At 40.0% G+C, this 18322-nt stretch overlaps 1 protein-coding gene across 1 annotated transcript in view; it reads right to left on the reverse strand.

Annotated features, from left to right (window-relative positions):
• The window catches only part of ARID2 (AT-rich interaction domain 2), a 166729-nt gene that overhangs the window by 69599 nt on the left and 78808 nt on the right, over positions 1 to 18322 (reverse strand). The window contains 5 exon segments of the mRNA XM_073327994.1: positions 1209 to 1418; positions 1504 to 1600; positions 2801 to 3051; positions 3136 to 3202; positions 15107 to 15174. Coding sequence (XP_073184095.1) covers positions 1209 to 1418; positions 1504 to 1600; positions 2801 to 3051; positions 3136 to 3202; positions 15107 to 15174 — 693 coding nt within the window.

Here is an 18322-nt window from a genome sequence, read left to right on the forward strand (position 1 = left end):
TATTACAACAAAACAAATATGAGTGTTTGGTACTGAACACACTGATTTGAATTAAACTGACACTTGCTGAAAGAAAAACAAATCCTCACATATTTCTGTGGATTTCTACATAATATTTTTCATGGCATATAAAGCTGATATATAATGCAAAATCCTGACCTGCTTTGGTCTCTATTTTCATTAATACTCTGAGAAAATAAAAATTCAGTTATGTAAATATGCGGCAACAATATGCACATAATACACAGTAACTCCCCACTTAACATCCTCTCGCTTAACATTGTTTCGATCTTATGTCCCTGCTCCATTACAGAACATGCTCCATTTAAAGTTGTGCAATGCTTCGCTATAACGTCGTTTGGCTGCCTGCTTCGTACAGCTGGCAGCCCCGCTATCAGCTCCCCTACGCCCCTCCCACAGCGCCTCCCACCAGCCGGCAGACCACGCAGATCAGCACCTTCCCCCTCCTCCCCCCGTCTCCTGCCCGCGGCAATCAGCTGGCTTGCAGCGTTCAGGAGGGAGGGGGAAGGAGCACAGGCAGGAGGCAGGGGAGGGAGCGGAAGCCTGCATGCCATGTCCTCACTCCTCCCCACTCCCTCCTGAATGCCACAAGCCAGCTGACTGCTGCAGGCAGGAGGCAGGGGAGGGAGGGTGAAGGAGTGAGGACACGGTGTGCGGAGTAAAGGGGGAGTGGGGCGGGAAGAAGAGGCGGGTTAAGGGTCGGGGCTTGGGGGAAGGGGTGAAGTGGGCGGGACGAGGGTTGAGCCTCCCCTCCTCCCCCCAGTGCTTGCAAAGTAGGGGAAGCTGCCACTGCTGCTGCACAACGTGCTTCTCCTATTCTACAGCACCTTCAGCCTCCTTGCCTGCCTCATTGTCTCCAGTGCCAGTGGGCTGTACCTGTGTGGGGTAAGGCAGGGGCACCTTCCAACTATAGTACTGTACGGCAAAAAAAAAATTTCCCTGGAACCTAACCCCCCCCATTTACATTCATTCTTATGGGGAAATTGGATTCGCTTAACACCATTTCGCTTAAAGTCACATTTTTCAGGAACATAACTACAATGTTAAGTGGGGAGTAACTGTACAAACACATACATTTTCTAAACTCTGACAAAGTAAAATTTTTGAATCCCGGAATGTGGCACTGTGTCAATTCTTTTTCCTCAACAAATAAACTAATATGAGATTTTGTTTTGCTTCTTCCTCACCTATGCTCTTGTCTACTTTAGCAATCTTTGTGCAGGCCACTTCTCCCATTTCTGTGAGCATGTACAGCACTTCAAGTGCTGAGATTACAAGCAGCACATCTGGTAAAGTGAGATGACATATTATCTCTTTGTAGGATTCTTGATCCACATATTCACAAATTAATACACCATTATCTTCAGCTTTACAAAGATTCCCCAAGATTTCCATGCCTGAAAAACAAATATAGAACAGTATTAAACAGCCAAAAATCATTCTCTTAACTGTTTACAAAAAATTAGCAGTCTAAGACCTTACCTCTCATTTTTAAGAATCTATCCCTTGCCATTAGGCATTTTGTAACAGTGTGAAACATTAGATGAGTAGTTTTGAAATCAACAGGGTCCAACAAAAGCTGAGAGAAGGGAAAAAACATTATTTAAGCTGCAGTCCACGTTGTACATACAGTCATAATAGTCACAGTTCTTAAATTTGCATACCAAATTCAATGCTCAAAAGTCTTTATATATTGGAATATGTTGTCACTTCTGTGAGCATGCAAGACTGTGCTTTAAATGCCTAGAATTCTTAATTATTATTTTTTAAATCGCATTAACCCTTTTCTCTTCTGAAGTATTTGGGAAGAGGCTCTGAGCTTCTCTTTTTTCTTTGAGTCTTTACAGTAAGGAAAATAACTGAATTCCTAGGCTGTCATCAGGATGGATATGAATGTTTTCCTGAGCCCTGCGAAACAGTAGCAGTCATTAGGGATGAACTTCCCCCTGCGGCTTTCACCATCCTTTGTCCTGTTTGTACAGCACCTAGTACAATGGGGTCCTGGTCCATGACTTGGGTCCCTAGGCACTATGATAAATACTGCTACTACTACCACCACTATTGCACTCTCAAAGGCCCTCCCACACACACCAGGACCATGCAGATATCCATGAAAACACCATCCTAGTCAGAGTTCTATCAGTAGCTGAGCACTACAGTGTCTCCTTCCCTACTATTTACTCATTACAGGATTTCAATATATACACAATATCAAACTTTATATTTATCGGTGGTGTATAATGCCATAAAATGGAATGAGTTGGCCGTTTACTGTTTCTTCTTACATCTAAATATCTTTGAAAAGAAAAAGTCTCCCTCACTGATGATATACCCATGTGTATGTGACCTTCCCAAAGTCCCCCTGGTTTTCTCATACTTATTATTATAAACTGTGTATTGATACCTATTATCTGGTCACACAGGAATTCTTGTACTGTCATAGTGTAGTTATGATTTATAAAGTATAACCTGTATGAATATTTTTCATTTTTAAAGTAATTCCCCGGTGCCCTGGAATTTTAATTGAAAATCATAGATGATTTGAAGGATCACATGCCCCCACACAACTCCATTCCCTCACATGACTGTGCTTAGGCAAACTGGGGGTCCCACTCTACATCTGATTCCTAGCCTCGTGCATTCTGTTGAAATCTATTATTTGCAAATTCAAAGCAATTATTCACTACTACTTCAAATAAACACAAAAAAAAAAATTAAATTTAAGACATCAGTCAAGCTACTTAATAAAAAAGTAGCACCTTCTCCAAAGTATATTTACCTCTGCTGCAATATTTCCTAGTGTGTCAAGCCCCAATTGTCTTAGAGAAATAAAATGACTATGAGCAGAGAGTAGCAGGAACCGAAGACAGGTACGATTAGCTGCCAAAAGTTTAACGTTTCCCTCCTCAAAAGAAAGATTTCGCAATATCACTGCAATCTGAAGTACCCGTTGCCCTTCAATATCATTAATGCCCAACTTGCGAGGTGGATGAAATAAGGATTCCCATATCCATTCTTCTGATGGAACATCTACAAAAGAAAAAAATCAACTTTAGCTATTCCTTTTCTATATTTACCAGAACTTATCTAATCAGTTTATTCAAGACATCTCACCTTGAGATTTGTTTCTGTCAGAAATGAGGTCACGTACTTCATTATCCTCGACAATATCCTTCCAAAACTGAGAACAGAATAAAAAATAAAATTGAATTTCTAAAGTGTGATGTTTCCTTTAAAAACACATTTGTTTTCTCTTCTGCATCTTTAAAATATTCACAAATGGTTATGGATGTGTTTATCACCGTTCCATCCCTTGGAAAAAATCCTCTTCCCATTCATGTCAGCTACTATTGCATCTTAAAGATGATCTCTGTCTAAATAATGGTACATTCTTCACTCCAGAGCTGAAACGTATAATGTTCAATATATTACAGCTGCTTTAAAGAAGTCTTCCTGCCATCCTTCCAAGACACCAAAGGTACTCCATCCACAATCAACCAACAGGATCTGAGACCTATTCCTATTCCACCACAAGGAATTCAAAGTACTTTACAAATTAAAGGCCTGATCTGCAAATCTTTACTGTGTGGCTAGTCCGACTACAGTCAAGATTAATCATATGATCAAGGATATGCAGGATCAAGCTCATAAGCTAATAAAATATATAGGAATCACTTAATTCACTACTAAAATATAGCTGTCTCTTAGGTGAAATGCAACAGCTTTATCATCACAGAGGAAAACCCAGGAAACAATTTAGGACAAGAAATGAAAATTATTATAGCCAGATTAATTATAGCAGAATTTTTGGTACACAGCATAATTACCCAAACTAGACTGTGACCATGATACTAAGGTTCACACCCCTACCCTCTTGAAAATGCTATGGTTTGTTATGTTTACCTGTATTGAGAAAGGGTTTGCACACTAAACACATCTAAAGTGCTTTATACAAATATTCAGAAAATTTCTATGACAGGCCAGAAGCTCAGTTTTATGTCACATTTGAAAGATGCCATCTCACGCTGAAGAATGCCTCCAAATATCACACTGGGCACTTTGACACAGGAGTTTTACCTCTCATTTGAACATCTTGAATTATTGAAATTAAAGAGACAGCCCAGATTAGAGCAAATTCAAACTTTATACTGCCGTGGAACAAAAAGGTTTCTCATTTGAAGGAAATTTCTCTTCTTAATCCTGATGCTATCAGCAATATTCACAGAAGTGTGGGGGTATGTCTACACTGGCAGAGTTACATTGCCGTCAGTTACAGCGCCACTCAGAGTGCAGAAGGGAAACTGCTGTTGTGTGTTCACACTGTCAGCTACCTGTGCAATAGCATGTTCACACTTGAGGCACTTGCATCGGTATTCGGAGTGGTGCACTCTGGGCAGCTATCCCACAGAGCATCTCTTCCTCTTCTGCCGCTAAGAGTTGTGGGAAGGTGGAGGGGGTCCCAGGGCATCCTGGGTCCTGTCCCAATGCCCCGTGATGCATTGATTCATATCCCAGCAATCCCTGTGCTTCCGTCCACATGTGGTGCCATCTTTCAATGGTTTGTGTACTGCACGCTCTGCCTCTTCAGTCTGCAAAAATGGATCCCATACTGTTGACCAATATGCTGCTCATTCTCACTAACACGTCACGAGTGGCAGTGGAGTTATACCTTCAACTATAAAGGCAAGAGGAGTTTGACATTGATCTCGCCACGCATAGTATTTACGATACAAGATTGCTTTGGCATTCACGGAGGTGCTGACCACAGCGGAACACTGCTTTTGGGCTCGGGAAACAAGCACTGGGTGGTGGGATCACATTGTCATGCACTTCTGGGATGACTAGCAGTGACTGCAGAACTTTCGGATGAGGAAAGCCACATTCAAGGGACTGTGTGATGAGCTCGTCCCAGCCCTGTGGCACAAGGACACGAGAATGAGAGCTGACCTGTCGTTGGAGAAGCATAAGGCGATTGAACTGTGGAAGCTGGCTACTCCAGACTGCTACTGATCAGTCACTAACCAGTTTGGAGTGAGAAAGTCGACCATTGGACTCATGTTGACAGAAGAGTGCCAGGCCATTAATCGCATCCTGCTCCAAAAGACCATGACTCTGGGCAACGTGCGTGATATTGTGGATGGCTTTGCACAAATGGGCTTCCCAAACTGCGGAGAGGCGATAGGTGGCATGCATATTCCAATTCTGGCACGAGACCACCTAGCTACCGGGTACATTAATCGGAAGGGGTATTTTTCTATGATTCTCCAGGTGCTTGTAGATCACTGTGGGCATTTCACCGATCTTAACGCAGGCTGGTCAGGAAAGGTGCATGACTCACGCATGTTTCGGAACACTGGCTTGTTCAGGAAGCTGCAAGAAGGGACTTTCTTTCCGGACCAGATGATCACCATAGGGGAAGTCGAAATGCCCATTGTGATCCTGGGAGACCCTGCCTACCCTTTAATGCCGTGGCTTATGAAGCTATAGATGGGGCACCTTGACAGCAGCAAGGAGCGGTTCAACAACAGGCTGAGCAAGTGCTGAATGACTGTTGAGTGTGCTTTTGGCTGTTTAAAGGCCCACTGGTGCTGCCTATATGGGAGGCTGGACCTGGCCAATGACAATATTCCTATGCTTATAGCCGCAAGCTGTACGCTCCATAATATTTGTGAGGGGAAGGGTGAAAGCTTCACTCAGGGTTGGACCACTGAGGCTCAGCGCCTGGAGGCTGAATTTCAACAGCCAGAGACCAAGGCTATTAGTTGGGCGCAGCGCGGAGCCATAAGGACCAGGGATGCCTTGAGGCAGCAATTTGAAGCTGAAAGCCACTAATATTTGTTGCTATGCTTGGGAGTGCAGTGCCTGTAAGGTTAGGAGGTGATTGTGATTGGTGCAGACGATGCACTATGAAGGTTTAAGAAAACTGCCTGTTGCTTTGCAGGGCTCTGTTTGCTTTCAATTAATGGAATAAAGATTACTTTCAAACCAAAACAATTCTTTTTATTAAAAAACAACATCCTGAGGAGATAGACAAACAAAAAAACACATCAGCACTGTGTGGGGTGGGCAAAGGAAGGATCCCAGGAGAAGGTGGGGTCCCAGGACGGTTAAAAATTTGTGTAAGTCCAGGTATCATATGCAACCTTGAAATCCCTGCAAGCTGCATGGACACTTTTGAAAGGCACCATAATAGAGGCTCAACTTAAATGTATACCCCAAATTAAAAAACATAATAAAAGTACTATAAAAGAGCCACCGTGGCTTAACAACCATGTAAAAGAAGCAGTGAGAGATAAAAAGGAATCCTTTAAAAAGTGGAAGTCAAATCCCAGTGAGGTAAATGGAAAGGAGCATAAACACTGCCAAATTAAATGTAAAAATGTAATAAGAAAAGCCAAAAAGGAGTTTGAAGAACAGCTAGCCAAAAATTCAAAAAGTAATAACAGAATGTTTTTTAAGTACATCAGAAGCAGTAAGCCTGCTAAACAACCAGTGGGGCCCCTGGACGATCGAGATTCAAAAGGACCACTTAAAGACGATAAAGTCATCACAGAGAAACTAAATGAATTCTTTGCTTCAGTCGTCATGGCTGAGGACGTTAAGGAGATTCCCAAACCTGAGCTGTCTTTTGTAGGTGACAAATCTGAGGAATTGTCACAGATTGAAGTGTCACTAGAGGAGGTTTTGGAATTAATTGAGAAACTTAACAGTAACAAGTCACCGGGACCAGATGGTATTCACCCAAGAGTTCTGAAAGAACTCAAATGTGAAATTGCGGAACTATCAACTATGGTTTGTAACCTGTCCTTTAAATCAACTCCTGTACCCAATGACTGGAAGATAGCTAATGTAACGCCAATATTTAAGAAGGGCTCTAGAGGTGATCCTGGCAATTACAGACCGATAAATCTAATGTGTGTACCTGGCAAATTAGTTGAAACAATAGTAAAGAATGACAGGCTTCAGAGTAGCAGCCGTGGTAATCTGTATCCACAAAAAGAAAAGAAGTACTTGTGGCACCTTAGAGACTAACAAATTTATTTGAGCATAAGCTTTCATGAGCTATAGCTCACTTCATCGGATGCATGCAGTGGAAAATACAGTAGGGAGATTTTATATACCCAGAGAACACGAAACAATGGGTGTTACCATACACATTGTAACGAGAGTGATCAGGTAAGGTGAGCTATTACCAGCAGGAGAGAAAAAAATCTTTTGTAGTGATAATCAAGGTGGGCCATTTCCAGCAGTTGACAAGAACGTCTGAGGAACAGTAGGGGGGGGAAAATAAACATGGGGAAATAGTTTTACTTTGTGTAATGACACATCCACTCCCAGCCTTTATTCAAGCCTAATTTAATGGTGTCCAGTTTACATATTAATTCCAACTCAGCAGTTTCTCGTTGGCGTCTGTTTTTGAAGTTTTTTTGTTTGTAATATTGTGACTTTTAGGTCTGTAATCGAGTGACCAAAGAGATTGAAGTGTTCGCCGACTGGTTTTTGAACGTTATAATTCTTGATGTCTGATTTGTGTCCATTTATTCTTTTATGTAGCGACTGTCTGGTTTGGCCAACGTACATGGCAGAGGGGCATAGCTGGCACATATCACATTCGTAGATGTGCAGGTGAACGAGCCTCTGATAGTGTGGCTGATGTGATTAGGCCCTATAATGGTGTCCCCTGAATAGATATGTGGACACAGTTGGCAACGTGCTTTGTTGCAAGGATAGGTTCCTTGAGTTAGTGTTTTTGTTGTGTGGTGTGTGGTTGCTGGTGAGTATTTGCTTCAGGTTGGAGGGCTGTCTGTAAGCAAGGACTGGCCTTGTAAAAGAATAAAATTGTAAAAGAAAGAATAAAATTGTCAGACACATAGAAGAACATAAATTGTTGCACAAAAGTCAATATGGTTTCTGTAAAGGGAGATCATGTCTTACTAATCTAATAGAGTTTTTTGAGGGGGTCAGCAAACATGTGGACAAGGGGGATCCAGTGGACACAGTTTACTTAGATTTCCAGAAAGCCTTTGACAAGGTCCCTCATCAAAGGCTCTTATGTAATTTAAGTTGTCATGGGATAAAAGGGAAGATTCTTTCATGGATTGAGAACTGGTTAAAAGACAGGGAACAAAGGGTAGGAATAAATGGTAAATTCTCAGAATGGAGAGGGGTAATTAGTGGTGTTCCCCAAGGGTCAGTCCTAGGACCAATCCTATTCAACCTATTCATAAATGCTCTGGAGAAAGGGGTAAACAGCGAGGTGGCAAAGTCTGCAGATGATACTAAACTGCTCAAGATAGTTAAGACCAAAGCAGACTGTGAAGAACTTCAAAAAGATCTCACAAAACTAAGTGATTGGGCAACAAAATGGCAAATGAATTTTAATGTGGATAAATGTAAGGTAATGCACATTGGAAAAAATAACCCCAACTATACAGGATTCTGCTTTAGCTACAACTAATCAGGAGAAAGATCTTGGAGTCATCATGGATAGTTCTCTGAAGATGTCCATGCAGTGTGCAGTGGCAGCCAAAAAAGCAAACGGGACGTTAGGAATCATTTAAAAAGGGATAGAGAATAAGACAGAGAATATCTTATTGCCCTTATATAAATCCATGGTACGCCCACATCTTGAATACTACGCACAGATGTGGTCCCCTCATCTCAAAAAAGATATACTGACATTAGAAAAGGGCAACTAAAATGATTAGGGGTTTGGAACGGGTCCCATATGAGGAGAGATTAAAAAGGCTAGGACTTTTCAGCTTGGAAAAGAGGGGACTAAGGGGGAATACGATAGAGGTATATAAAATCATGAGTGGTGCGGAGAAAGTGAATAAGGAAAAGTTATTTACTTGTTCCCACAACAATGGTTCTCCCCTGCCCCCAGTGACAGCAGAGTGGCGCAGGAAAGTTACCCTTAATGGGGCAAGAAACAAAGCAGCTCTGCCAAAGAACCTGCGGCAGTAAATTGCCCAGTATCTCCATGAGAGTTTCGTGGAGATCTGAGGCAGATTCCTGTGAAGTGAGGGAGTCAATCAACACTCTGTTCTGCCGCTCAGATTAGGCATGTGGTGGTACATGCATCATGCAGACGCAAGCCTGCTTTCTGCAACCCTCCTGCCCCCAACAATTCCTTCAGCGATACCCAAAATCAAAGCCACTTACCAGGGGCTTCCTCTCCTGTTTGCGCTTCACCAAGATCCGACAGCTGTGACTGGCTAGCCTCCTCCAGGGTAGAGAAGAGCTCCTGGCTGCATACATCTCTGACCTCTGAGTCATCCTCTGCCTCTAGGTCCCCCTCCTCATGCAAGATTTCCTCCTCCTGGCTCGGTTCACTCTCAACTGGCACGTGAGCCACCGAAACCTCCACAGTGGACTTCGCAGTGGCGGTGGGGTGGCCACCAAGTATTGCATCCAGCTCTGTGTAGAACCGGCGGCTCGTGGGCGCAACACCATTGCGGCAATTTGCCTCCCGTGCCTTGTGGTACGCATTCCACAGCTCCTTCCCTTTGACCCTGCACTGCAGTGTGTCCCGGTTATAGCCCCTTTCTGTCATGCATCGTGAAATCTGTCTGCAGGTATCATAATTCCTATGGCTGGAGCGCAGTTGGGACTGAACAGCCTCCTCTTCCCATATGCTGATGAGGTCCAGCAGCTCGGCATTGCTTCAAACAGAGGATCGCCTGGTGCATGGAACAGGCATGGTCGCCTGGAAAGATGCGCTGAGACCACTGCACGTGTCACCGAACAAACAGGAAGGGGACTTTCAAGGAATTTGAGGGGTGGTCACCTTAGGGCAGAGCAGTAGAGTTCAAACCAATGACCAGAGAGACGAGAACAGGTATTGTGGTACACCTACAGGAGGCCAATCGTAGCGCTGTAATTGACCAGGGTATCTACACTGGCACCGCAGCGCTGTAGCCCCGGTGCAGAAAGATGTACACCTCTCGCTGGGGTGGTATTTTACAATGCTGCAACTGCGCAGTTTCTGCGCACTAAGTAGCTTGGCAGTGTGTACACCTCAGCTGTTAAACCGCAAAAAGCTGTTTTACTGCGCAGAAACTTGCCAGTGTAGATAAGGCCTTAGGCGTGAAATTAAACCTCTAAGAGAATGAAACTTCTATTGCGATCATCACTTTGAGCTAGAGGGGGCCCTTTTTAAAGAGCCTGAGCTCAAGGAAGAGGGGTTTTGTCATTTTTAAAAGATGTGTGCAAAACCAGATTGCCTTGAATTTTACTTGTCAATGCAATATTCCCTTTTTGATGTTACTCTATTGGAAAGTGATGAAGAGGGTAAACATGCAAATTTCACTGGTGATAACAAAAGGAGGATGATCTTAGAATCATGCCAGAGACTTACTCCTTTAATTTCTCTAGTGTTTGTATTTTTAAAAACATGGAATAGGTGGTGTATCTTCAAATGCACATCTTCAACCTTAATTTTAAAGTCTTTGGAAAGGCTCAGAGAACTAAGCCAATTAGGAATGCAGGGTTACTGCTGTTGCCAGTGCTCTTGCAGTGATACCCAAAATCATAAGATGCTCTCACAGTGCCATAGCATTAGTTAGACTGACCGTCCAACAATATGCTCTTGGTTTCTGTAAAATATTCAGGCTAAAAGTCCCAAAGGAAGCACTCTCAGATTTAAAAAATGTATCTATCTAATGCGGTTGGGTAATTTGAAGTTATAGAAGCGTAGACTTTCTGCCCAGAGGTAAATCATCCTGGACTCTGTCATGAGGTATGGAACAAGAGGACTTGGCAATTTGTTCTCTCTGCAGAAGCTGACATCAATGTCATCTTGGCATAGGCTTATTAAAAAATACTAAAATTCTAACACTTGGTACAATTGATGAGCTTTTTAAAAATTATTTTTAACCACAATAGGTACTGAAGTTGAGGCAAAATATCAATACATTGCAGGAGCAGAGCAGCCGTAAGTAATGGGCAGTGCAATCTCAGCCTTTTGACAAGGATATCAAATAACATCAGCATTTTCTCCTGAAACAATATAATTTTCAAATCCAACTTTTTCACCAATTAGCCCCATGTTCCAGGAACTGCCAAAAAACGTTTGGTGGTGACACAGAAGGCATCATAACACTGTCATCAGGGGGGCAATGATGAAGGACAAATTCATCCACACGTTCCTCTTTATAATATGTATCTAATAAATCCCCCAATGCTGGCTAGAGGAAATATTAAGCACCCCAAAGAAAGATCAGAGCTGTCTCTTGAGGTCATTTAAGTGAAGGACAATTGGCAGTATGTCTCTCTGATGACTTCTTTAACGATGTTGCTACTATATAAAGGGCTTGTATCACTTCATACCAGGATACAGGTAAAGCCAAAGATGAAGGCTCCTAGCGCTCTCAGAATAAGGAGAACAGCTGAAGTACACAGCCTGAAAGAGGTCTGTCTGATTCTAAAAACCCCAGAATAAGGATAATAATAAGTATGCATCCGATGAAGTGAGCTGTAGCTCATGAAAGCTTTATGCTCAAATAAATTGGTTAGTCTCTAAGGTGCCACAAGTACTCCTTTTCTTTTTGCGAATACAGACTAACACAGCTGTTACTCTGAAACCAGAATAAGGATGAAATTCACCTCAGTTGGGGCCTGAGCCAAGCTTAAAGATGACACTTCAGAACCAAAGGAACATCTCTCTTAGATAAAGGAGGCTAGTGACAGACAACACTGGCTGTCAGGTCTAGTGAAACACTTTTTTCTCCAGAACAGACTAAAGCAGGAGTGCCCTCTCAGACGCTCAAGTGAGAGAGTCACAAAGGCACTAAGAGTCAAGGTTTCACCTGGACAGCCTATAAGAGCTGAGGCATCTGTTGTCAGAACAGAGGCATTAGGCACTCAAACTTATTAGGCATTTCACAACGTAGAATAATAGAATCATAGAAGATTAGGGTTGGAAGAGACCTCAGGAGGTCATCTAGTCCAACCCCCTGCTCACAGCAGGACCAACCCCAACTAAATCATCCCAGCCAGGGCTTTGTCAAGCCAGACCTTAAAAAGCTCTAAGGATGCAGAGATTCCACCACCTCACTAGGTAACCCATTCCAGTGCTTCACCACCCTCCTAGTGAAATAGTGTTTCCTAATATCCAACCTAGAGCTCCCCCACTGCAACTTGAGACCATTGCTCCTTGTTCTGTCATCTGCCACCACTGAGAACAGCCGAGCTCCATCCTCTTTGGAACCCCCCTTCAGGTATCAAATCCCCCCTCATTCTTCTCTTCTGCAGACTAAATAAGCCCAGTTCCCTCAGTCTCTCCTCATAAGTCATGTGCCCCAGACCTCTAATCATTTTTGTTGCCCTCCACTGGACTCTTTCCAATTTGTCCACATCCTTTCTGTAGTGGAGGGCTCAAAAGTGGATGCAATACTCCAAATGTGGCCTCACCAGTGCCAAATAGAGGAGAATAATCACTTCCCTAGATCTGCTGGCAATGCTCCTACTAATGCAGCCCAATATACTGTTAGCCTTCTTGGCAACAAGGGCACACTGTTGACTCATATCCAGCTTCTTGTCCACTGTAATCCCCACTGTAAACTTCTGACTTTCATATCCAAGGACTCATTCAACTCTGACTTTCAGCTGGATCAATAAACTTCAAATGCTTCATAGCTTACACTGTTCTCAAGGAAAAGATGTCAGCACCTCAATATCAACCAGCTCCACCTATGCCAAGTCTCTGGCTCTAGGAATGCTTGGAACTGAGCAATTTGCAAGACCTGATTTAAGAATCTTGGTCTTTGTCTAGATTAGGAAAAGAAGTTGAGATTAAATTGGGGTTAGCCACCACATTAGCATTACTTACTTACTTATTAACTGTCACTGTAGGAAACATGATAGGAGAAGTGAATGATGACCCTATCAAAATAAATATTTGCAACTGGCAGAACAAGTAATGGACAAACCAACATTTACAAAAGAAAACCTGAACAAGAGCAAGAAGAGAGCACAGATCTACATCAGCACCATTTTGCTAATTTTAAAAAAGGATAAGCAATCCAAAAAAGAAAAGAACAAGCATGCAACCTCCTGCTCTTGCCAACACAATACATTTGTTGTGAGTCAACAGAACAACAGGGGAATCGGGACGTTTAAAAATACCCTTAATTTTAAATTTTAGAATACCCTCATTTTATATACAGAAGCATAGCTGCTATATGAAATAAATAACTTCCTGTGGTGGGATCAACCAACTGCTTAAAATAAGATTCTATGAAAAAAAATGGATTATTGGAATATATAGTTATTTTTAGATGTAGTATTAGTTTATGGCATGCCTTCAAAAGTGTTTTACAGTAGTGTGGTACTATATACCATGTAAGTTTATAAATAGATCCTTGGAGCACATCCAAGTTTCTTATTAGTAAACCTTATTGCAACTATGTTGGTTCTACTTAACACCCAATTAAGAGAGTTTATTAAAACCATCTGTCTTCATATACTATAATTATTTAAGATGATGTAATTAACAAACATATAACAAATTATAATTCAATATAATTTCAAATGTTTACATATCTAGACATGGCATTTGATGTTGTTCTTCATTAACTATTACGCAGACTGCCTCAGTTTTAGGGGACAGCAAAACCAGAAAAGCTAGCAACTTTTGAATAAAAATTTCCAAGTATAATATTTCTGGACATCTGTCTTACAGAAAAGGTGAACACAAAGACCATGAAGCACAATTTTTGACACTTAACCTTAATATACTTTAATATACTTCCAAGTTCCAATCATAAAAAATAATGCTTGTCTTCTTTATTCTCAATTTTATTCTTTTGGGAGAATCCATTTATTTGTATTTTAGCAATAATAAAGATTTAATGGGCACTACTGTTACCCAATTTGGCCCAACATCAAAGTTTTGTAAAAACTAGCTTAACACAATATACAAACATAAAAATTCCTCTGCCATGTTCGTAATGCAAATATTGCTGCATTCAGTTGAAGTATTAAAAAAAAAAGAAGAAGAAAGAATTTGAGCAGAAACCAGACCATAAACTGAAGTGGAACTAACTAGTCTAATTGCCCCCCGCCGCCGTCCATTTCTGTCACCTGGAAATAAACAGCAAATATGAGCAAAATAAACCATATTTTAAAATTCTTCCAATTTGAATAATACAAGTTATCTGAAACCTTCTTAAGGAAATCTGTTGTGTTATATTAACATGATAGGCTTCAGAGTAACAGCCGTGTTAGTCTGTATTCTCAAAAAGAAAAGGAGTACTTGTAGCACCTTAGAGACTAACCAATTTATTTGAGCATAAGCTTTCGTGAGCTACAGCTCATTTCATCGGATGCATCCGATGAAGTGAGCTGTAGCTCACAAAAGCTTATGCTCAAATAAATTGGTTAGTCTCTAAGGTGCCACAAGTACTCCTTTTCTTATTAACATGATAGAATCCCCTCAAGCAAACAATGAAATGTCAAATCCCTTTCAGATATACTATATTATACACTACCGAGCACCAAACAAATCTAGGACACAGAGGAAGTGTTTACACATAATAGAAGTGTAGCCAGAAGTAATTTTGCTACACATTAATATAGCATATCATGCCCTCTAGTGGAAAAAAACAAAAAATGTTGTGTGCAAACCTAGCTACTATAATGTAAACTCTTAATTGAATCAAAGTTGTCCAGAGCTTCCAGCATCCCTTAAACTTTCCCTAGGCTTCCAATGTTTCTGAATCACCAGCACATTTTCATAATCTATAATATTTCTTTGCTGATTCCAGTTCTTAATAACTCCAGCATTGTTTTCTCTTGCCAAATAAGTTAAAGGGCTTGATTAAAAAAATTCTACAATCTTTGTCTATTCTACAACCCACACTTCCTTTTTCTTAATGCTTTTCTTCCTTCTTACCCCCAAGTTTTATCACAAATATCCTTGATTTAGTATCCTACTGTATTTTCTTGAAAGCAATTAACTGGAAAGTAGTTCAAAGTCACATTCTGGTACAACTTATGTGGAAACCATTTTGATGCTTTAAGAGACTTAGACTTTGCTACTGGCAGTGCACAGTTAAAAACAGTTTCATAATTTCAAAATTACCTTAACAAAATCTCTATCAGTTTTCTCCTTCCATTCGTCTCCAAATACAGTAGAAAATGATCCTAAAGCTTTAAGCATAAAAAAAACCATTAGTAAAAATGAGCTGAACATTTTCATTTGATTTTCTACCAATTGACAATGGAAATAAAGATTCAACAATACTATAGACCACTCAGAAGTTTTCTTTTTTCTTAGAGTAATTTTGCAGTAAGATGTAGTAAACCACTGTAATCGCTGTTGCAAAACACTCAACTGACTGCTGTTGCAGTAGTACAGTTTATTAAGGCACAAGAAAATATTTGAATGGTCTAAACTTTGTGTACCCTTGCCTTGTACCTTAAAGAGTCATGACATGCTTTTCTAGAATTTTTTTGACAAAAGTATGAAGTGGTTTCTTAGTTTTAAATCTCATGTCAGCAACTAGTTTTTGCTTGTACATGGTAAAGAGTAAAGATGTTCCCAGCTGTTTAGCATGCTACCTAGGCAAAACTTCTCTTGAAGCTTTCAAGAAGCCAACACAATGGCTAGACAACACTACCACTTACTAAAATATTAGTATTTTGTATGGAAGCTTTATGGTAATTCCTGGCTGCTTTGTGGGAACAAGCAAGTAATATTACATCAAACTTTCTGGCCTATCACTCCTTGAAAGCAGCAAAGAGTAGTTCACAGGATTTCCCTTGACAGGAAAATAACTGTTTTGCATCTTGGAAGTCTGCGATTAGTGTCAATATGAAGCTGTATAAAACAGTATTTGGTTCACAGTATATTTTTATTGTAAAAAATTGTTACAATTTTCAGCTGAAAATTATGAAGCAGCATTTGACATCTTATAGAATCCAAGACCAAGGCTTCTACAGCATTTGGCATGCAAGGCCTAATTAAATATTTTGAGGATACAAACAAGTTCTTTAAAACAATCCTACTGATAAGATGGGAAACAAGGTTTTGTATTCCCATCATGTTCTTAGGTTACATAACAGAACTTAAACTTGAAATGAAACACTAATGTTAAAAAACTGAGACAGTACTCCTGAAAGAGAAAGGCTGTCCTAACACATGCAAGATAAGAGTTATCTCAAACTTTTAAACTGGAATAAATCCTAAGAGGTTAACAAAATTGAAAAAATATAACTAGAAATGTTACATCACAAAAAAGAGAATTAACACAATTCACAAACTACGATGAAAACTATATATATGCTTAAATATTACTCTGATTAATAATAAACCTTGCACTATAGAGACACGAAATCTTCCAAAATCTCATAACTTTAGATAAAATTCACCAGCTATCACTTATTCACACTGGAAATTGTTGTCACAAAATTAAAATTAAAATATTTGTACAGAAATTTTAAATAGTTACAAACTTCTCATATTCAATCACTAAATCTAACAAATTCACCATTATTGTGCTGTGATAGTGCACAAATGCCACATTCAGGCTTTGAGCCCCATTTTTCAAGGTGCTGTAAAAACACACACAAAAACCAGTATCTTTGGACCAATGTGTTTACAATCTAAAATGACAAAAAGATATGCAGACTTAAAATGATTCTTCAGAAATACCAAAATATTCCATCTCTGATCTGTTAGTGAGTAACAGATTACAGGATGGACAGCAGAAGCAGATACCTTTGTCTCAGGTGATCTGCATTAAGAGAGTTAGAACCTGAACAGATTTGGTAATGGCCAGTTGCAACAACTCGAGAAAATAAGTATTCCCTCACTACTTGGGTAAGGAAATAGGACACATCTGTCTTTTGCATTGATCAGAATGCTGCTGGATGTATTAGACAGTAGGTGAAAGTAAAATGCTAGTGGAAGAACAGAATATGTCTATTACAAATTTGCCTCTCTCCAGTCCCAAAGATTATTCATTTGCTATTGGTAGCGATGGCCTAGAACTTTACCTCAAATACTTCTCAGCTGAGAAAGACCATAACAGAAAGAACAGCTAGTACAGGACACCTATGAAACAACCATATGTAAACACAGGTTTGACCTTTAAAAGTTAACAATGGAGGACTAGCCCTGAGTGTCCAAGAAGGTATGAAACAAAAGAACATTCAAACCTTGCTGAAGCACCTTTCTCATTTCTGTAAAAGCTACTTTGAAGAAGGAATTGTCCTGACTCTCAGCAGAGTGACCATTCAGATTCAGAATCTAAGGATGGGCCTCTGGGAAGGACTAATTAGGGGACTAAAATTAACTTTAGCAACTCTTTAAACATTCCTTCCACTTGGGAGTCCTTGTGACTGGCCCAGATGCAGACAATGTATTGGTCTGGTCAAATGTGAGGGACATCCTATTAAGAAAAAACACAATAAAAGGACAGGCACACAACCCAAAAAATCTGAAAGAGAAATTAGACCACCACTAATATATTATTGACATGAAAAACTTTGTACATACTACAAATGATTAAGGAAATAAAAAAGTTTATAATATTTTAAAAAATGAGTATATAATGTGTCTCACATATACTCTGCCCCACAATTGAAGGAAAACAAGTAAAAAGATAGTAATTTTGATGCACTATTTTGCAAGAATATGTACATGCATGCATGCATGCGTACGCGTGCACACACACACACACACACAGTATCTATTATTAGGGGGATCCCAAAATATTATTTTGCTAAAGAATGCTCATTTGATGATTTATGTAGATAAAATTAACTTTGGAAAACATTACTATCTCTTGTTAGAGAAGCTTTGTACAGAACAAAAATTAAAATAGTGAATGATTCCTTTTTTCTGTAAACTAGGAGTTACATTTTATCCTATTGTCATTCAGTGAGATTACAGGATGGTTTGATCATATATTTGCTTACAAAAGGACATAAAGCAAAGAACAAGAAGGCCTAGCAGCCAACACACTGGTCAATCTATCCAGGAGAAATAATTCAGTATTGAAATAGTTTTGTGAAATACAACTTCTTAATACTAAAAATGCAAGCAGGCCAATTAAATATTTCTTAAATCCAGATTGAGATCATTTTAATGATACTGAGGTCTGATTTCTAAATGATTTCACTGTCATTAGGAACTAAAATAAATCTTTTTGTATCAGAATACAAACTCAGTGTGTCATTTCTGAGATGCTTCTATTTTTAATATGTAATTTACATTAAAATGCACATCTTTTACAAATCTGCAAAGTCCTATGTATTCATCAGGAAAACAAACAACACACAAGTCCAGACATCA

Source organism: Lepidochelys kempii, chromosome 1 (assembly GCF_965140265.1).
Source record: "Lepidochelys kempii isolate rLepKem1 chromosome 1, rLepKem1.hap2, whole genome shotgun sequence".
Classification (NCBI taxonomy): domain Eukaryota; kingdom Metazoa; phylum Chordata; order Testudines; family Cheloniidae; genus Lepidochelys; species Lepidochelys kempii.